The 22,183-nt window shown below is 46.5% G+C and overlaps 1 protein-coding gene across 1 annotated transcript in view; it reads right to left on the minus strand.

Annotated features, from left to right (window-relative positions):
* The window catches only part of LOC124778000 (cytochrome P450 9e2-like), a 60,501-nt gene extending 38,652 nt beyond the window's left edge, over positions 1 to 21,849 (minus strand). Inside the window, exons 1-3 of the mRNA XM_047253573.1 lie at positions 21,793 to 21,849; positions 21,486 to 21,681; positions 9,875 to 10,006 (exon numbers count right to left, since the gene is read on the minus strand). Coding sequence (XP_047109529.1) covers positions 9,875 to 10,006; positions 21,486 to 21,681; positions 21,793 to 21,849 — 385 coding nt within the window. The remainder of the gene's footprint in view (positions 1 to 9,874; positions 10,007 to 21,485; positions 21,682 to 21,792) is intronic.
* Positions 21,850 to 22,183: the final 334 nt, after the last annotated feature.

Genomic DNA, 22,183 nt, shown 5'->3' on the forward strand with positions numbered 1-22,183 from the left:
GACCGCCGTGTCATCCCCAGTGGAGGATGCGGATAGGAGGGGCGTGGGGTCAGCACACCGCTCTACCGGTCGTTACGATGGTATTCTTGACCGAAGCCGCTACTTTTCGGTCGAGTAGCTCCTCAATTAACATCAAGAGGCTGAGTGCATCCCGAAAAATGTCAACAGCGCATGGCGGCCTGGATGGTCACCCATCCAAGTGCCGACCACGCACGACAGCGCTTAACTTCGGTGGTCTCACGGGAACCTATGTATCCACTGCGCCAAGGCCGTTGCCCTTATTTAAAAACGCTGGTAAGAAGTTCCTGTTCAGCAATAAATTCTATACAGTGAAGGATTAATTGGGTAATACAGACTATAGGTTTAGTGAAGAATTTAATTCAAGAAGATGATAATAATAATAATAATAGTACATCGTCTCACATAAAACTTTCATGCTATGTTTTTTCTTTCTTTTCGGGAAATCTTTATTTCAAAAGCTGCAATGTATAACATCTTAACCTTTTTCTGGGCTCAACATCTCATTTATTATAGAAGTATGTTGACCTAATTTTTCAGGCTAGCAAATGATATGGATATTAAACATCGTCGCTACGATCCTGATGCCACCCGATAGTGTGTCTAGTGTTACATTATGAAACAGTGTATGTGGGGAGTGGGAGTGAAAAATGAACGAATAGTGCAGTGCTAGCCTTTTACGTTAGTAAATAACTTATTTTCAAAGCAATATCGTACATCGTACATGTGTGTGTGTGTGTGTGTGTGTGTGTGTGTGTGTGTGTGTGTGCGCTATCATGGATGATGAAGCAATTCCCGGTGAATAGCCAGTGCTACCTACAACTCAGTCACGGAAGCTATCTACAGTGATGGTGGACACTTGTAACAAAATGCGCTTTCTCTGCGCTATTCCTCCCCTAGCGCACTTAATAAAGGCAAGGCCTCCAGTCCAGATTGTATACCAGTCAGGTTCCTCTCAGAGTATGCTGATAAAATAGCTCCATATTTAGCAATTATATACAACCGCTCGCTCACAGAAAGATCCGTACTCAAATACCGGAAAAGTGCTCAAGTCACACCACTACCCAAAAAGGGAAGTAGGAGTAATTCGCTGAATTACAGACCTATATCAGTAACGTTGATTTGCACTAGGGATTTGGAACATATCCTGTATTCGAACAGTACGAAGTACCTCGAAGAAAACGATTTATTGACATACAGTCAGCACGGATTCAGAAAACATCGTTCTTGTGAAACACTGCTAGCTCTTTATACTCATGAAGTAATAAATGCTATCGACGGGGGATGTCAAATTCCATATTTTTAGATTTCCAGAAGGGTTTCGACACCGTTCCTCACAAGCGTCTTCTAACCAAACTGCGTGCCTACGGAGAATCGCATCAGTTGTGCGACTGGGTCCGTGATTTCCTGTCAGAAAGGTGACAGTTTGTAGTGATAGACGGGAAGTTATCGAGTAAAACAGAAGTACTATCCGGCGTTCCCAAGGAAGTGTTATAGGCCCTCTATTGTTTCTGATCTATATTAACGACATAGGAGACAATCTGAGTAGCCGTCTTAGATTGTTTGCAGATGATGCTGTCATTTACTGTCTTTGTAAGTCATCAGATGATCAAAACGACTTGCAAAATGATTTAGGTAAGATATCTGTATGGTGTGAAAAATGGCAATTGACCCTGAATAAAGAAAATTGTGACGTTATTCACATGAGTACTCAAAGAAATCAGCTGAATTTTGATTACATGATAAGTGACACAAATGTGAGGGCTGTAAATTCAACTAAGTACTTAGGGATTACAATTACAAATAACCTAAATTGGAACGATCACATAGATAATATTGTGGGTAGAGCAAACCAAAGACTGCGATTCATTGGCAGAACACTTAGAAGGTGCAACAGGTCTACCAAAGAGACTGCTTACGCTACGCTTGTCCACCATACTCTGGAGTATTGTTGTGCGGTGTGGGATCCGCGTCAAGTGGGACTGAGGGAAGACATCGAAAAATTACAAAGAAGGGCAGATCGTCTTGTATTATCGCGAAGTAGGGGAGATAGTGTCACAGACATGATAACTGAATTGGAGTGGCAATCATTAAAACAAAGGCGTTTTTCGTTGCGACGGGATCTTCTCATGAAACTTCAATCACCAGTTTTCTCAAAAATTGTTCAAATGGCTCTGAGCACCATGGGACTTAACATCTGAGGTCATCAGTCCCCTAGAACTTAGAACTACTTAAACCTAACTAACCTAAAGACATCACACACATCCATGCCCGAGGCAGGATTCAAACCTGCGACCGTAGCGGTCGCGCGGTTCCAGACTGAAGCGCCTAGAACCGCTCGGCCACCCCGGCGGGCCCAGTTTTCTCCTCCGATTGCAAAACCATTCTGTTGGCACCCACCTACATCGGGAGAAATGAACATCACGATAAAATAAGAGAAATCAGGGCTCGCAAAGAAAAATTTAAGTGCTCGTTTTTACCACGTGCCGTTCGAGAGTAGAACGATAGAGAGACAGCATGAAGGTGGTTCACTGAAATTGAACCCTCTGCCAGACACTTTATTGTGGATAGCAGAGTAATCACGTGGATGTAGATTTGCTTCACACAAACCATGCGGCCCCATTTGAAATCCACCTAGTTAAAATGTGTACATGTACTTACTGTTCATAAATCACTTGACCGCTGGACTCCTTGCTGCTGAAGCGGCGGACATTGCAATACTTGAGGCTGTTAACACTTTGTGTCTGAGCGCTCTAATAACAACAACAATCATAATTCTTTGTACGTCACCGTAGTGTTGTGCTGCCAATTAGTTGGTATATCTTTCAGAGTCACTAATGAAGCAATTTATGGTCTATTGCATTAACTATCTACAACTTGCAGAAGACATTTTCATAAGATATCTATCGTTTGTTACACATGTTTTAGTTTTACTTTCATATACGTAAGTTCAAAGTACGTGAATAATCGGTGGTCTATGTCAAGCGCCTGTGACCACCACCGCATGTTGTCATGCGTTAATGGCAGTAATGGAGGAAAAAAGTTGTTATTGATAACTTATATAAACAGTATTAAAGTCTTACAAAATTGTGATTGTTGTAATAATGTATGAAAAGTAATTGAGTTTCATGATTAAAACACAATCAGACCCTTTTTTGTTTTTACCGCTTACAAAATCTCATTTTACCCCTCAGGGGCTAATTAACCCTATGCTGGGAACCGCTGTGCTACAGGCTAAGGCGGAAAGAGAGACGTGAGGGGCTAAAGACATTGCCGCGCGGGCCAGAGGCTGTGGCACGAAGACAGGTGCGATGTTTCTGGCATGATGTGCTGCACCGTACCGAGAAGGTGGCGAGATGGGTCTCCGCCAAGGGTGCAGGCATAGGGGGTCGCAAAAACTGACCTAGAAGAAGATCAAGATAGGAAGACGGCTTAACAATCAACGGGGGGAGATAAGCGAGTTCTTCTACTACCTCTCGTGCTCTAGTCTTCTCCTTACGCACAAAAAACTTTCCCTCTGGTCGACTGTAAATTCATACAGTTGTTTCAGAGTCATTTCGTCGACGTAGCAGCATGAAGAAACAACTACAACTGTCGTTAACATGTTTTATGTGGCAACAGTGGCCGCTGTCCACACAGATATCATCTACAAAGCTTGCTCTTTTTCAACAATGGAACTGGTGCTACGCTGCTACAATGGCAAGTCAAAACATTCTGACTACCTGTTTAATAGCTAGATCGTTCGTCTCTGGAACGAAATACGTCACTGATTCTACGTATCAGGGATCCGACAGTATGTTGGTAGGTTTTTGGAAGTATGTGGCATTAGATGTTTACGCACAGGTCATGTAATTCGCGTAAATAACGGGCCGCTAATTAGCGTACGCGGTGATGGCGCCCGATGGCGACCCTGAAGGGTTCCACAGGTTTTACATCAGGCAAATTTGGTCGCTGAGGTATCAACGTGAGCTCACTATAATGCTCCTCAAAGCACTGTAGCACGGTTCTGGCTGAGAGACGCGTGAGGGATGACATCGCTGTCGGGGAAGACATCAAGCATGAACGGCTGCTAGTGGTTCGCAGCTGTCATCGTGTCCTCGATTACTACCGCAGGTCGCATGTAAGCACAGGAGAATGTCTCCGGCAGCTCTCTGCACCCACCAGTCTGGGCCCGTGGCGCGCTGCACGTTTCGTGTCGCCGTTCACCTCGATGACGGCGCTTGTGGAGGCGATCATAGACTTAGTGTAGTAAAAATGTGATTCACCCGAAGAGCCAATATGTTTCCATTGACCGACGGTCGAATCCCGACGGTCCTCAGCCCATCGCAATCGTAATTGACGATGTCGCTGGGTTAACATGTGAATACGTAAGTCTGCTCTGCAGTGGAGGTCCATCTCCAACAACGTACGATGAACGGTGTGCTCTGAAACACTTGTGCGTGCACCAGTATCATGCCCTTTCGGTAGAGCTGCCACAGATCACCATCTGTCCTACATTACCGAGCAGACAAGCCTCCGAACCCCCCGTTCCGTGAAGAGTCGTGGGCGTCCAACCATTTACCGCCTAGTGGTAGTTTCACTGTCCTACCTCTTTATGTGGATGCTCACGGCAGTAGCACGTGAACATTCGACCAGTTTCACCGTTTTCGAGATGCTCGTTCACAGGCTCTGCGTAATAATGATCTGTGCTTTGTCAAAGTCACTTATCTCAGTGGAATCCCCCATTTGCAGCCCGTATTTTCGCTAGGGTGATCCCCCGTCCGTGTGTACTCCGCTGACATACTTTTGTTACCTTGTTACGTGCCCGCAACGCCACCATGTGGCATCCAACGTCGCGGTGGGCAGTGGTCATAATGTTTTGGCTGATCATTGTATATAGTACATTCTCAAAGGTCAACGAGCGAGAGCTGAAGCAAATATGCTGTTTGGCCGAAGGCATCCGATTTTTGCCGATTTCTGCCGAATGAGGACTGTAGGAAGAGGTGATGGTGAATGAAGCAAACAAAAAAGGTGGAGGGGACAAGTAATTTGATTGCCTCTCCAAAAAGTACTTTAGCTGCTCAAGTTTCGGATGGTACTGTCTGCTGCATAAAAAAAAGAATTCAACAATCAGCCTTTTGAGACAGATCAATAAAATTCCAGAAGTTGCATCGTGCTTATAGACAGCTATACTCTGTTCACCTACGTTGAAGCCACGTAGAAGCGCACGTATGCTCCGCCATTGGTCATCGATGGCATTGTTGAAGCGTCTGGGGTAAGTCCAGTAGAAGTGGGCCTTACTTACACTACTGGTCATTAAAATTGCTGCACCAAAAAGAAATGCAGATAATAAACGGCTATTCATTGGACAAATATATTATACTAGAACTGACATGTGATTACATTTTCACGCAATTTCGGCGCATAGATCCTGAAAAATCAGTACCCAGAACAACCACCTCTGGTCGTAATAACGGCCTTGAAACGCCTGGGCATTGAGTCAAACAGAGCTTGGATGGAGTGTACAGGTACAGCTGCCCATGCAGCTTCAACACGATACCACAGTTCATCAAGAGTAGTGAGTCGTGTCATGTGACGAGCCAGTTGCTCGGCCACTATTGACCAGCCGTTTTCAGTTGGTGAGAGATCTGGAGAATGTGCTGGCCAGGGCAGTGGTTGTACATCTTCTGTTTCCACAAAGGCCCGTACAGGACCTGCACATGCGGTCCTGCGTTATTCTTCTGAAATGTAGCGTTTCGCAGTGATCGAATGAAGGGTAGGAGCCGGGTCGTAACACATCTGAAATGTAACGTCCACTGTTCAAAGAGCCGTCAATGAGAACAAGAGGTGGCCGTGACGTGTCACCATTGGCACCCCATACCACCACGCCGGGTGAAACGCCAGTATGGCGATGACGAATACACGCTTCCAATGTGCGTTCACCGCGATGTCGCCAAACACGGATGCGACCATCATGATGCTGTAAACAGAACCTGGATTCGTCCGAAAAAATGACGTTTTGCCATTCGTGCACCCAGGTTCGTCGTTGTGTAAACCATCGCCGTCGCTCCTGTCTGTCATGCAGCGTCAAGGGTAACTGCAGCCATGATCTCCAAGCTGATAACCCATGCTGCTGCAAACGTCGTCCAACTGTTCGTGCAGATGGTCGTTGTCTTGCAAACGTCCTCACCTGTTGACTCAGGGATCGAGACGTGGCTGCACAATGCGTTACAGCCAAGCGTATAAGATGCCTGTCATCTCGACTGCTAGTGATACGAGGCCGTTGGGATCTAGCACGGCGTTCTGTATACCCTCCTGAACCCACCGATTCCATATTGTGCTAACAGTCATTGGATCTCGACTAACGCGAGCAGCAATTTCGCGATACGATAAACTGCACTCGCGATACGCTACAATCCGACCTTTATCAAAGTCGGAAACGTGATGGTACGCATTTCTCCTCCTTACACGAGGCATCACAACAACGTTTCACCAGGCACGCCGGTCAACTGCTGTTTGTGTACGAGAAACTTTCCTCATGTCAGTACGTTGTAGGTGTCGCCACCGGCGCCAACCTTGTGTGAATGCTCTGAAAAGCTAATCATTTGCATATCACAGCATCTTCTTGCTGTCGGTTAAATTTCGCGTCTGTAGCATGTCATCTTCGTGGTGTAGCAATTTTAGTGGCCAGTAGTGTACGTGTTAAGTATTTTGTTGTGATTCTAGCAAGAACTCTAAAACAGGTCAAGTCATTGAAAATATTATGATTCTTTGCTTACAATTGTGCTAAACATCCAACCCGTGTAGTTCTTGTATAAAATCCTGCTGGACAGTCGGTATCGCTGTGTTTCATTTTTATTAATCCTACTTACAAAACTGAAATTTGTTAATTACGTGTATAGTAGGTAGTTTTTGGGCGGGGGAAGGTTGGCGGGGAGAAGGGGAGGCGTTAGATTTGGCAGTTCTGCCAGAGGTGCAGGGTGACCTCGGGACGGTTCTGATGAGGTGGCTGGATGGGGTTAGGTGTCGCGGGAGAACAGTTGGTGTACGCCATCGTTTGACTGCTCTATGGGAAATTTGTCGCTGGAATCACTCACTGCTACCAGGAATCTATGAATAAGAGCATGAGCTAATTTAACAGGATATTTCAACATGAAAAAAATCTGTGGCGAAACCATTTGCCAGATTCAGAATAATGAAAAATTTCTAAGGAACCGTAATTTTCCCAAAAAATAACTTGCAAAGCCATTTCCTGATTAATTTGTGAGCATTGTTAAGATATTTGGTAAGGAGCTATGTTAAAACCATGAGGGTTGGAAAAAACCCATCGTGGTTCAACAACAAATTTAGGAAACTACTGCGAAAGCAAAGAGAGCTTCACTGCAAGTGTAAACGCAGCCAAAACCGCTCAGACAAACAGAAGCTAAACGATGTCAAAGCTAGCGTAAGGAGGGCTATGCGTGAAGCGTTCAGTGAATTCTAAAGTAAAATTCTATGTACCGCCTTGACAGAAAATCCTAGTAAGTTCTGGTCTTACGTTAAATCAGTAAGTGGCTCGAAACAGCATATCCAGACACTACGGGATGATGATGGCACTGAAACAGAGGATGACTCGCGTAAAGCTGAAATACTAAACACCTTTTTCCAAAGCTGTTTCACAGAGGAAGACCGCACTGTAGTTCCTTCTCTAAATCCTCGCACAAACGAAAAAATGGCTGACATCGACATAAGTGTCCAAGGAATAGAAAAGCAACTGAAATCACTCAACAGAGGGAAGTCCACTGGACCTGACGGGATCCCAATTCGATTCTACACAGAGTACGCGAAAGAACGTGCCCCCCTTCTAACAGCCGTGTACCGCAAGTCTCTAGAGGAACGGAAGGTTCCAAATGATTGGTAAAGAGCACAGGTAGTCCCAGTCTTCAAGAAGGGTCGTCGAGCAGATGGGCAAAACTATAGACCTATATCTCTGACGTCGATCTGTTGTAGAATTTTAGAACATGTTTTTTGCTCGCGTATCAATTCATTTCTGGAAACCCAGAATCTACTGTGTAGGAATCAACATTAATTCCGGAAACAGCGATTGTGTGAGACGCAACTCACTTTATTTGTTCATGAGACCCAGAAAATATTAGATACAGGCTCCCAGGTAGATGCTATTTTTCTTGACTTCCGGAAGGCGTTCGATACAGTTCCGCACTGTCGCCTGATAAACAAAGTAAGAGCCTACGGAATATCGGACCAGCTGTGTGGCTGGATTGAAGAGTTTTTAGCAAACAGAACACAGCATGTTGTTCTCAATGGAGAGACGTCTACAGACGTTGAAGTAACCTCTCGCCTGCCACAGGGGAGTGTTATGGGACCATTGCTTTTCACAATATATATAAATGACCTAGTAGATAGTTCCATACGGCTTTTCGCGGATGATGCTGTAGTTTACAGAGAAGTTGCAGCATTAGAAAATTGCAGCGAAATGCAGGAAGATCTGCAGCGGATAGGCACTTGGTGCAGGGAGTGGCAACTGACCCTTAACATATACAAATGTAACGTATTGCGAATATATAGAAAGAAGGATCCCTTATTATATGATTATATCATAGCAGAACAAACACTGGTAGCAGTTACTTCTGTAAAATATCTGGGAGTATGCGTATGGAACGATTTGAAGTGGAATGATCATATAAAATTGATTGTTGGTAAGGCGGGTACCAGGTTGAGATTCATTGGGAGAGTCCTTAGAAAATGTAGTCCACCAACAAAGGAGGTGGCTTACAAAACACTCGTTCGACCTATACTTGAGTATTGTTCATCAGTGTGGGATCCGTACCAGGTCGGGTTGACGGAGGAGATAGAGAAGATCCAAAGAAGAGCGGCGCGTTTCGTCACAGGGTTATTTGGTAACCGTGATAGCGTTACGGAGATGTTTAGTGAACTCAAGTGGCAGACTCTGCAAGAGAGGCACTCTGCATCGCGGTGTAGCTTGCTATCCAGGTTTCGAGAGGGTGCGTTTCTGGATGAGGTATAGAATGTGTTGCTTCCCCCTACTTAATACCTCCCGAGGAGATCACGAATGTAAAATTAGAGAGATTCGAGCGCGCACGGAGGCTTTCCGGCAGTCGTTCTTCCCGCGAACCGTACGCGACTGGAACAGGAAAGGGACGTAATGACAGTGGCGCGTAAAGTGCCCTCCCCCACACACCGTTGGGTGACTTGCGGAATATAATTGTAGATGTAGATGTTAACGCACAAAAACTCTGAACCGCCACCACCGAAATTGTTGTGTCTAGACAAGACAGCCTAGATACAATGAGAGGAAGCCGAAACGCACGCGCTTAAACTCACGCAGGCTGGCGTGAGGTCTGAAACAGGACACGTAATGAATGCTATAAAGAAAAGTACGTAGCTTCTGGAATACTTAACTTTAATCCATAATTGTATAACATCGCTCTTGATGATACATGCGTCATATACTAAATATCAATTGAATACGGCGCCTTGCTGGGTCGTAGCAAATGACGTAGCTGAAGGCTATGCTAATTATCGTCTCGGCAATTGAGATCGTTATTGCCAGTGAACCATTCCTATGAACGTCGGCTGTACAACTGGGGCGAGTGCCAGGACGTCTCTCTAGACCTGCCGTGTTGTGGCGCTCGGTCTGCAATTACTGACAGTGGCGACACGGGGGTCCGACGTATACTAATGTACCGCGGCCGATTTAAAGGCTACCACCTAGCAAATGTGGTGTCTGGCGGTGACACCACAGAAATATGATTGAGCTGATGAATACGAAACTTAATAAATGGCTAGAAAAGTTTTCATTTTTTTAACAGGTTGTTGGAAGTACTTTTATGGAATTACAATTGTTGCTCTGTCTTACTTGTTTTGATGATGCTGTCTATGTGGTCCACCATGTTGCGAGAAACTTGCGCCATGAGTCCCATCATGTCTTTTATTCGACCAGATGTGAACGCTGGGCTTAGAGTTGCTCTCATGCGGCGCCAACTTTCACCTGAAAAGTAAAAACAAAAAGTTGTTTTTATCTACAATTCGTGCCCTGTCTCAACCAAGTTACTGAGTACGGAAGGCAAAGGTGTATCATGCCATAGACGTTCATGTTCCATGTTTTAATCGGTCATTCGTATTAAGTATAGGCACTTTGTGGGACCTTCACGAACATACTCCTCATTTCTGCTGCGTGGAAAATATTGGTGGAGGATGGATGGGTGGCAGGGGAAGAATGGGCGGCCAGGAGGGGAGGGGGGGGGGGGGGGAGTGGAACGCTGAGGACGGATACTGCAGACACAAAACAGGTACATGGCAGCGTGTCATTACCACGTGATGCTCGGAAATAAGCACAAATAACATTACTCGGCAATAATTGGGAACATCACAGTTTTCCCAATGATGTTCCCCCGGTAATTCATTATACAGACGTTAGACAAAAATATGGAAACACCTCGAGGAATGCATGTTTAAAAGGTGCGCTGTTGTATTTACCACGAATGGCACTTGTGTAACGCCCCCAGCACGTTACAGGTATCACTCGTAGTGTAGTTGCGAGTAGGTTATGTTGGATATAAGCGAATTCGAACGTGCAAAATATTGTTGGTGCACGTAAGGTGAATGCTTCCGTAATCAAGGGAGACGATGTGTTTGGTGTTTCAGGAGGCGCAGTATCGAAGATTTATACCGTATAAAGAGAAAGAGGAAAAGCATCATCCACTAAGTCACAACAGCGTGTGTAGCGTGGTCGTGATAGGCGGTCATGAAGAGGATTTTGAATAAAAATAAGAGGACGACTTCTGCAAAGTCACTGCAGAACTGAATGTCAGAAGAGTGAAGCATGGCGGGGGTTCGGTCGTGATTAGGGCAGCCACATCGTGGTATTCCAAGTGTCCCATGTTTACGCTGCGAGGTCGGATTCCTGCGAACGATTATGCAGCCATTTCGGCTGACCAGATCCATCCCTTGGTACGCTGTTTGTTCCTCAATGGTGATGCTGTGTTCCAAGGCGATAGACCTCCTGTTAACGCGGTTTGCATCGTCCAGCACTAGTTTTGTGCGTATGAGCCACCACAATCACCAGCCCTCAATATTATTAAACCTTTGTGGTCTACAGTGGAGAGAATGGTATGTGATCGCTTCCCACCTCAACGATGATTAGTGAAAGGCATACAGAATATGTATTTATCCATTCCGAGATGACTGGAAGCTGTTCTGTTTTGAATGCCAACGGTTTTCCTACACCGTATAAGCCATGGTAATGTGTTATGTTTGTGGTGTTTCCGTACTTTTGCGGTCCCCCTGTACTTACGGGTGATACCATTTTAAATCGAGATATGAGAAGAAAGGTTAAGGTTGTCGTCCAATTTTAAGCTTCGATATTAGCGGACTTAGAAGAACAGGCATCTCGCAAACGGTGGGCGTAACGAGTATCTCTGAAAATTATGGCCCTAACTGGGGAGAAGTTGCACAACGTTCTACCTTTAAAAGCAGGTCCACTGACATCCACAAAGACTGTTTGCTTTAACCAATACTAGAGGGTGAAGGGTGGAGAGGCCAGAAAAATACCAGCATGTAATAATACCATATAAATGAATGACACGTGGAAGTAAGTTGAAGTAATTTGGAATGTGCACGGCCGCCAACTCCCAGATGTTCCAGCTTATCCGTGTCAACGAAACTAACCTTCCTTTCCCGCCATGAACTGATGTCTTCCGTCAACCTCTTCATCTCAGAGTAGCCCTTGTACCATACGCCTTCAATTACTTGCTGGATTTATAAATTTTTTTATCCTCTGCAGCTTCCTCTAGTAGCAATGGAACTATTCCCTTGTGCCTTTACCCATTTCCTATCATCCTGTCCTCCTTCTTGTTAGTTTTTCCCATATGTCCGTTTCTCCGCCGATTCTATGGAGAACACCTTCATTCCTTACATTATCAGTTCATTTTACTTTCAAAAAATGATTCAGATGGCTCTGAGCACTATGGGACTTAACATCTCAGGTCATCAGTCCCCTAGAACTTAGAACTACTTAAACCTAACTAACCTAAGGACATCACACACACCCACGCCCGAGGCAGGATTCGAACCTGCGACCGTAGCGGTCGCGCGGTTCCAGACTCAAGCGCCTAGAGCCGCTCGGCCACCAGCGGCCGGCTTTACTTTCAAGTTCTTCTGTAGTATTGTAAGTAGGCTGTTTATGTTTTCTTATTGGCAACGTTACGTAGCGCTCTGTATGAAAATCACTGGCTGTGCTGTGTGCAGTCTGTGGCTTGTTTGCATTGTTGTCTGCCAGTGTAGTGTTGGGCAGCGGCAGCTGGATGTGAACAGCGCGTAGCGTTGCGCAGTTGGAGGTGAGCCGCCAGCAGTGGTGGATGTGGGGAGAGAAATGGCGGAGTTTTGATATTTGTAAGACTGGATGTCATGATCTGTTATGTATATTATGATTTTTCAACACTATTAAGGTAAATACATTGTTTGTTCTCTACGAAAATCTTTCATTTGCTAACTATGCCTATCAGTAGTTAGTGCCTTCCGTAGTTTGAATCTTTTATTTTGCTGGCAGTAGTGGCTCTCGCTGTATTGCAGTAGTTCGAGTAACGAAGATCTTTGGTGAAGTAAGTGATTTGTGAGAGGTATAGGTTAATGTTAGTCAGGGCCATTCTTTTGTAGGGATTTTTGAAAGTCAGATTGCGTTGCGCTAAAAATATTGTGTGTCAGGATAAGCACAGTCTTGCATAATTTTTTCAAAAGGGGACGTTTCAGTATCACATCTTAGACACTTCGATTTCGTCTTTACCGGTTTTCCCTTAGTCGTTGATATACTACCATACAAAGCACAACGTGCATTCTCAAAAGTTCCTTCCTCGAATTAACGAGTCTGATTGATACTTGTAGACTTCTTTTGGCCAGCATTGCCTTCTTCGCTTGTGCTAGTCAACCGAAATCAGATTCTGGATTGTAAGACGTACCCAGGAGCAGATATAGACGCATATCGGAGTTTACTGGTGATCAGGAGTTGGCTGAAGTTTAGTTTAAGAGATTAGTTAGGAAGAATCAATAAGTGAGGAGGTGGGATAAAGAAGTACTAAGAAATGACGAGATACGCTTGCAGTTCTCTAAGGCTATAGATACAGCAATAAGGAATAGCACAGTAGGCAGTACCGTTGAAGAGGAATGGACATCTCCAAAAAGGGCAGTTACAGAAGTTTGAAAGGAAAACACAGGTACAAGGAAGGAGGAGGAAACCGTGGGTAACAGAAGAAATACTTTAGTTGATCGATGAAAGAAAGAAAGATGAACTAAAATGTTTAGGGAAATTCAGGAACACAGAATTACAAGTCGCTCAGGAATGAAACAAATAGAAAGTGCAGGAAAGGTAAGACGAAATGGCTGCACGAAAAATGTGAAGAAATCGAAAATGAAATGACTGTCGGAAGGACTGGCTCAGCACACAGGAAAGTCAAAACAACCTTTGGTGAAGTTAAAAGTAAGGATGGTAACATAAAGAGCGCAACGGGAATTTCGCTGTTAAATGCAGAAGAGAGAAAGAATAGGGGGAAGGAGTACATTGAAGGTCTCTATGAGCGGGGAGATTTGTCCGATGTGATAGAAGAAGAAACAGGAATCGATTTAGAAGAGATAGGGGATCCAGTCTTAGAATCAGAATCTAAGACAGCTTTGGAGGACTTACGATCACATAAGGCAGAAGCGGTAGAGAACATTCCATCAGAATTTCCAAAGTCATTGGGGAAGTGGTAACAAAACGGCTATTCACGTTGGTGTGTAGAATATATGAGTCTGGTGACATACCATGTGACCTTCAGAAAAATATTGTTCACGATACTCCCAAGACTGCAATGGCTGACAAGAGCGAGAATTATCGCATAATCTGCTTAGCAGTTCATGCATCCAAGTTGCTGACAAGAAGAATGGAAAAGAAAATTGAGGATGTGTTAGATGACGAGACCAGTTCGGTTTTAGGAAAGGTAAAGGCACCAGAGACTCAATTCTGATGTTTCGGTTGATAACAGAAGTAAAATTAAAAAAAATTGAGATACGTTCGTAGGATATGTCGACCTGGAAAAAGCGTTCGACAATGTAAAATGGTATAAGATGCTCGAAATTCTGAGAAAAATAGGGGTAAGCTATAGGGAGAGACGGGTAATATAGAATATGTACAAGAGCCAAGAGGGATTAAAAAGAATGGCCGACCAAGAACGAAGTGCTCGGATTAAAAAAGGTGTAAGACAGGGAGGTAGTGTTTCGCCCCTACTGTTCAACCTGTACATCGAAAAACAATGATGGAAATAAAAGAAAGTTTCAGGAGTGGAATGAAAATTCAAGGTGAAAGAATATCAATGATACGATTCGCTGACGACATTGCTACCCTGAGTGAAAGTGAAGAAGAATTATATGATCTGCTGAATGGAATGAACAGTTTAATGAGTAGAGGATATGGACTGAGAGTAAAGAAAGACGAAAGTAATGAGAAGTAGCAGAAATGGGAACAGAGAGAAAATTAACATCAGGATTGATGGTGACGAAGTAGATGAAGTTAAGGAATACTGCTTCCTAGGTAGCAAAATAACCAATGACGGATGGAGCAAGGAGGATATTAAGACCAGACTAGCATTGGCAAATAGGACATTTCTGGGCAAGAGAAATCTGCTACTATCCTACATACACCTTAATTTGAAGAAGAAATTTCTGTGAATGTACGTTTGGAGTACAGCATTGCATGGTAGTGAAACATGGACTGTGGGAAAATCGAAACAGAAGAGAATCGAAGCATTTGAGATGTGGTGCTACAGACGAATGCTGACAATAAGGTCGACTGATAAGGTAAGGAATGAGCAGGTTTTGCGCAGAATCGGAGGGGAAGGAATATGTGGAAAAGATTGACAAGGAGAGGGGACAGGATGATAGAACATCTGTTAAGCTATTAGGGAAGTTTCATATCAGCGCACACTCCGCTACAGAGTGAAAATCTCATTCTGGAAACATCCCCCAGGCTGTGGCTAAGCCATGTCTCCGCAGTATCCTTTCTTTCAGGAGTGATAGTTCTGCAAGGTTCGCAGAAGAGCTTCTGTAAAGTTTGGAAGGTAGGAGACGAGATACTGGCAGAAGTAAAGCTGTGAGTACCGGGCCTGAGTCGTGCTTCGGTAGCTCAGATGGTAGAGCACTTGCCCGCGAAAGGCAAGGGTCCCGAGTTCGAGTCTCGGTCGGGCGCACAGTTTTAATCTGCCAGGAAGTTTCATATCAGCGCACACTCCGCTGCAGAGTGAAAATCTCATTCTGGAAACATCCCCTAGGCTGTGGCTAAGCCATGTTTCCGCAGTATCCTTTCTTTCAGGAGTGCTAGTTCTGCAAGGTTCGCAGAAGAGCTTCGCAGAAGGTAGGAGACGAGATACTGGCAGAAGTAAAGCTGTGAGTACCGGGCGTGAGTCGTGCTTCGGTAGCTCAGATGGTAGAGGACTTGTCCGCGAAAGGCAAAGGTCCCGAGTTCGAGTCTCGGTCGGGCACACAGTTTTAATCTGCCAGGAAGTTTCATCCAGCAAATAGTTGAGGACGTAGGTTGCAAGTGCTACTATGAGGTGAAGAGGTTAGCACAGGAGGAATTCTCGGCGTGCCGTATCAAACCAGTCAGAAGACTGATGACTCAAAAAAAAGTTAAGCTCTTATGTCGTGCTTGCTTCACCTAGTTTGTTGTTTTGCTTCGAAGGAAATAGAATTCCTTGACTTCGTGGTTGGCAATTTTGATTTTAAGTTCATCGCCAATCGCATTTCTGCTGATTCTCACTATTTTCGTCTTTATTCTATTTACTCTCAGTCCATAGTGTGGTGTTACCGCCAGACACCACACTTGCTAGGTGGTAGATTAAATCGGCCGCGGTCCATTTAGTACATGTCGGACCCGCGTGTCGCCACTGTGGAATCGCAGACCTAGCGCCACCACAAGGCAGGTCTCGTGATACGAACAAGCACTCGCCCCAGTTGTACGGACGACCTAGCTAGCGACTAGATGTACGAAGCCTTTCTCTCTCATTAGCCGAGAGACAGAATAGCCTTCAGCTAAGTTAATGGCTACGAACTAGCAAGGCGCCATTAGCCTTACAGTGATTGTAATTAAAGTCTCCTGTGTATAGTCAAGAGCGATGTACCACAATGATTGATTAAAGATAAGTATTAATCCAGCTACGTACTTTTCTTCATAGCATTAATTACGTAGCCTGTTCCAGACTTGACGCCCGTCGGTGTGTGTGCACGCGTGCCTTTCCTTCGGCTACCTCCAGTGGCGTAACAGTCTTGTTACGTCACTACAGATTGGCGACGAGTCTACAAAGGATCTTGTTTTACTTTGCCCTAATTTATTTGTGTCATGGCTTCGCCACATTCTCCAGATTTACTGTCCGAATTTTATCGCTTGCAGAATCAGCAGACGCAGGCGTTATTGGATGCTCTTGGACAACTCGTCCAGGGTCAACGTGCCATTCAAACCGATGCGGCCGCCGCCGCTTCACCGGTACCGCAGCCACAACTCGCAGTTGCACCGCCTTTTAGGCACTACGACCCGGCGCACGAGTCGTGGACCGAGTGGTCCCGACAGTTCGCCTTCCATCTCGCCGCCTACAGAATTCAAGGTAATGAGCGGCAGCCGTTTTTGCTTTCTTGTGTCGGTGTGTCCACATACCGTGTGATAGTGAAATTGTTTCCCCGACGCGACGTAGCAACTCTGTCCTACGAGGAAATTTTGTCTGCTTTAGATGCCTATTTCAAAGAAACAGTTAATGTGGTTGCAAAACGGTATACGTTTTTTCGTACAAAACGTACGGCCGGTCAAACTAATAGGGAGTGGGTAGCAACATTGCAAGGCCTTACTAGGGAGTGTTCTTTTGACTGTGACTGTGGTCTTTCTTATTCAGATACAATGGTACGTGATGCAATTGCACAGAACGTTTCTGATGTTCGCATACAGGAGCAAATATTGGAACTAGTTAATCCCTCCCTTCAACAAGTGATCGACATATTAGATAGACAAGACACACTTGACTGTGCTCAGGAATCTTTTGAAACTTCGCCAGCAGTGTGTAACATTAACCGGCCCGCCGGGCGAGCTGCGCGGCCCGGTCAACTGCCCTCGCGCAAACAAACGCAGCTGCCGCCGCGCTCTAAGCCACGTGTGCCGCGCCAGCCCACCAATGCAGTGAAATCGTGCCCGCGGTGTGCTACTAGACATTCGCGTGAACATTGCCCGTCACGCCAAGCTATTTGCTTTTTCTGCAATAGGAAAGGACATGTTCAAAGTGTTTGCCAGAAAAAGCTCCGATCAGACAATCACAATCATTCCAGGCCCTTTGCTTCGCGCCGGAATCGAACCAAGGACACTCAGGATCGTGGACCTTCGCCCATGGACATTCATGTAGTTAATTCCGATTCGTCCAGTGCCACTTTCTCTAACAGTGACTGTGTTCGTCCCACAAAAACTGTGCGTCGACGTCGCCGGAAATCACGTCAATTAGCAAGTGATTCTGTACAAGTGTCTGTTCAAATTGCACAAAGCAGTCGCTCTTGTCGTCAGCAGGACAAACTTTTTGTGGACTTAGACTTTGAAGGCAAAGTGATACCATTCCAGCTCAATACCGGAGCTGCAGTTTCATTGCTCAATCACGACACGTACAAACAACTGGGCGCACCTCCGTTGCGTGCCGCAAATGTTCAGTTAAAAAGTTATTCCGGACAGACAATTCCTGTGTTAGGACAGTGCACTCTTCTTGCAACATACAAGGGACAAACAAAACTTGTGTCATTTTACGTTCTTCGTTCTTCTACTGCAGTGAACTTGTTTGGTTTAGATTTATTTCAGTTGTTTAACATGTCTATTGTAAATCAAATCCTATCAGTCAATCAGACTGTGCCTTCAGACAGTTTCTCGCTTATGTGACGAATTTGCAGACATTTTTGCACCGGGCTTAGGTTGCGCTAAAAACTATGAAGCACATTTGGGACTGAAGGTCAACGCGCAACCGAAATTTTTCAGAGCGCGCAATGTTCCCCACGCATTGCGTGATGAGGTCGCAAGAACGTTACACGATCTCGAATCACAGGGTGTAATTGAACGTGTGCAAGCTTCTCTCTGGGCCTCACCCTTAGTAATTTTGCCAAAACCTTCCGGCAAATTGAGACTTTGCGTGGACTTCAAGGCCACAGTGAATCCACAACTAGTGACTGCTACTTTTCCTTTGCCCCGCCCGGAAGATCTTTTTGCTAAACTGTGCCCGGGAAAATATTTTTCGAAGTTGGATCTAGCCGATGCGTTGTCCCGTTTGCCGGTTGCTGAGGATAAAGCATTCGATTCTTCCGAACTTGCTTGCCTGTTCATTGATTCGGAAACCGATGAAGTGGTCGAATCGTTTCCGATTGATTTTCGTCGTGTAGCTACAGCCACCGCTGCTGACCGTGTCCTTGCTACTCTTTTGCGTTTTGTTGCTACGCAATGGCCTTTGTCAAAGTCTCGGATCGAGGATCCGTTGGTTCGCCGATTTTTTGCTCACAAGGAGAGACTTTTTGTTCGACGTGGTGTTTTGTTGTTGCGTTCTGATAATGATCAGTCCAGAGTCGTGGTCCCACGTTCGTTACAGTCCTGTCTTACGGCTTCTTCACCAAGGACATTGGGGTATAGTGCGAACGAAACAACTTGCTCGTCAGCACTGTACTTGGTTCGGAATCGATGCTGCGATTATGAATATGTGTTCTTCTTGCATGGCGTGTGCCGAACAACACTCTGCACCGCCGCGGAAAGTCTTTGCATGGCCAAAAGCCACTTCCCCTTGGCAACGCTTGCACATTGATTTTGCTGGTCCATTCTGGAATGCTCGATGGTTGGTTCTGGTCGACGCCTTCAGTAATTTTCCTTTTGTTGTCCGGATGTCTTCCACGACGTCCTCCGCCACCATCCAAGCGTTGTCTGCTATCTTTTGTATTGAAGGTCTTCCGCAGACTATTGTTTCCGACAATGGCCCACAATTCATGTCCGCAGAATTTCAGTCATTCTGCCAGGCCAATGGTATTCAACATCTGACATCCGCGCCGTTTTCGCCTCAGTCAAACGGTGCCGCTGAACGATTGGTCCGGACTTTCAAGTCACAGATGTTGAAATTGAAAGAGTCGCATTCTCGGGAGGACGCATTGTTGCTCTTTTTGTCTTCGTATCGCTCTCAGCCCCGAGATGGTCGCTCGCCGGCTGAGTTGCTCCATGGTCGTCCTCATCGCACCTTGATGTCTTTGCTGCATCCGCCGCATCAGGTTCCTTTGCAGCGGCAGACTCCTGCTTTTGCTCCGGGCGACGTTGTATTTTATCGCAACTATCGAGGTTCACGGCGTTGGCTCGCAGGGCGCATTCTTCGCTGCCTCGGCCGCGCGATGTATTTGGTTTTGGGGGCCTCTGGTGAGGTGCGTCGGCATCTCAATCAGCTGCGCCTCTGTCGTCGCACGGGTTCTGCCGCTCCCCGTCTGCTTTCAGCGACGGTGCCGTCCGGCCAGCGCCCTGGGGACCCATCTACTGGCTCGCCTCATCCCCAGGTGTTACCGACGATGCCTTCCATTTTGCCCCATGGCAACGCGCCGCCGCAGCAGCCGCCGCCGCCGCCGCCGCCGCCGCCGCCTGTTCTCCCGCCGGCGCCGCCCGCATTCGACGCTTCGCTGCAGCCGCCAAGCGCCTCCCAGGGTCACGCGCCGCCGATCGTTTCCCGTGACCAGCTGTCCTCCGCCATGGAACTCCCGCCCGCTCCGGACCACATGACGTCATCGCGCGTCGGCTACCCCGACGCAATGGAGGTCGACCCTTCGGCCCCTCCTGTTTCTTTACGGGCGCATACACCGCATGTTGACGTGCACCCTGGACTAGGTTTTCAGGCGTTTCCTAGCTCCCCTCGGACCGAATGGCCGGGTGCGGGTGGCACAGCCTCGCCTGTTGTTAGGCTCCCCACCTCATCGCATACGTCAACATGGGGTCCTCCCCACGGCGGGCGGAAGCCTTATCTCACGACCGTTCGCCGATTTGCGGGGGAGGAATGTGGTGTCACCGCCAGACACCACACTTGCTAGGTGGTAGATTAAATCGGCCGCGGTCCATTTAGTACATGTCGGACCCGCGTGTCGCCACTGTGTAATCGCAGACCTAGCGCCACCACAAGGCAGGTCTCGTGATACGAACAAGCACTCGCCCCAGTTGTACGGACGACCTAGCTAGCGACTAGATGTACGAAGCCTTTCTCTCTCATTAGCCGAGAGACAGAATAGCCTTCAGCTAAGTTAATGGCTACGAACTAGCGAGGCGCCATTAGCCTTACAGTGATTGTAATTAAAGTCTCCTGTGTATAGTCAAGAGCGATGTACCACAATGATTGATTAAAGATAAGTATTAATCCAGCTACGTACTTTTCTTCATAGCATTAATTACGTAGCCTGTTCCAGTACTTCACGCACGTCTGCGTTAGTCTAGCGTGCATTTTCAGCCATCTCGATCTACAAGGTGTTGGCCCAGCTGCCGACACATCACATAGTCATTAGACAGTTCGTTCCATTGAACAGGTCCCTAATTCCTCTTCACTTTCAGCGAGGACAGCAAAGTCATATGCGGACTTTAACATTCATATATTTTCACCTTCAGCTTTAACTGCATTCTTGAACTTTTCGATGTTGAGACTGAACGGTACAGGCGAAAGACTACATCCCGTTTTAATTCCATTCTTGTTCTTGTCTCTTTCTTTTGGCATACACTGTGTTGTCTGTCTTTTCTTACGGTTCCCTTTTCTTCTCAGCACTTCTAATGTCTAATTGTCGGACGATTTTCTAGGTCGACAGGACCTATGAACGCTTTTTGATTTTCTTAAGTCTCGTTTCCATTACCAAGCGGAACGCCAGAACTGCCTGTCTGATGTCTTTACCTGTCCTAAAAGAAAACTGTCACTTGAGAGATCTTCGGTTTTCGTTTCCAGTGTTTTGTATATTATTGTTTGTAAACGTGGATGCATGAGCTGTTAAGCTAACTGTGCGATAGTTGTCACAATTACCTGTCCGTGCTCTATTCGGGCCCTATTCTTTCCAAAATTCTGGTGGTACGTATGCAATCTCATATATTCTACACAACAACCTAAATAATCATTTGGTCTATTGATTTTAGAAATTTCGAAAGGATCTGATTGCTCTTTTAAAGTCTGATCTGTGAATTAGTAGTCTGGAACTTGGGTCCTCCACATGGCAGTCATCTACGCTGACCGCTCAGCTATGGAGGCGTATACTAGCATAATACGCAAAGTTTACAATGCCACATAAAGAATACTCTTCCACAGACCAGTTGACTTGCGTTTTTGCAGAACCATCTGTGAGTGCCTTCGCTTTTAACCTTATTCTTTTTATGTCATAGTTTTCGTTAGTAATAACAACGTTACGGTTTTGAGTTCAGGTGAGCAAGGTGGCAGCACCTCGGAGGAACATGAGGCTGCCGGCGAGTAGCGGGTCGCCGCTGACGGCGTGGTGGTCGCAGAAGTCGGCGAACGCCCGCACGGTGACGTGTCGTACCAGCTCGGTGTCCCTGAGCAGCAGCACGGCGGTGCAGGGCCCGGCGAACACGCCGGCGCACGGCAGTCCTCGTGTGTTCTCGTACAGGCGGCGCAGCAGCTCGTGCGCCGAGGCGGCGCCCGTCACCAGCGGCCAGAGGTGCCCCAGCGGGAAGTCGCCCCCGGCCGCCGCCAGCACGCCCCAGCGGCGCAGCGCCAGCCGCCGCCGCACCAGGCACCACAGGTAGCCCACCAGCGCCGCCGACACCACCACCAGCCCGACCACCATCTCCAGGGCGCTCACCTGCAACGTACAGCAGGTAAAAACACTCCGCGTTACCAGGAACTGAAATAAGAACTTGTAAGGGATCCGTGATCCCACAAACATAGATGCTAGTAGCCGACATTCAGGTCGATAGCAGACAGGAGTCGATTGTCGAGCGCTGCAGGAGGCAGTGAGACGAGTGTCGAGTGCGAAGTGGTACTGGAGAGACGGGCAAGAATGGTGGACGAGTGAGTAGTAAACGGTAAATTCATCGGTGTATGACAGATGAGCGCGTCCCCCTAATCGTCGTGGGGTGGACCCTCATAGATACCGATTCGCGAGTGATACGAAACCAAAA

This window comes from Schistocerca piceifrons, chromosome 2 (assembly GCF_021461385.2).
Source record: "Schistocerca piceifrons isolate TAMUIC-IGC-003096 chromosome 2, iqSchPice1.1, whole genome shotgun sequence".
NCBI lineage: Eukaryota > Metazoa > Arthropoda > Insecta > Orthoptera > Acrididae > Schistocerca > Schistocerca piceifrons.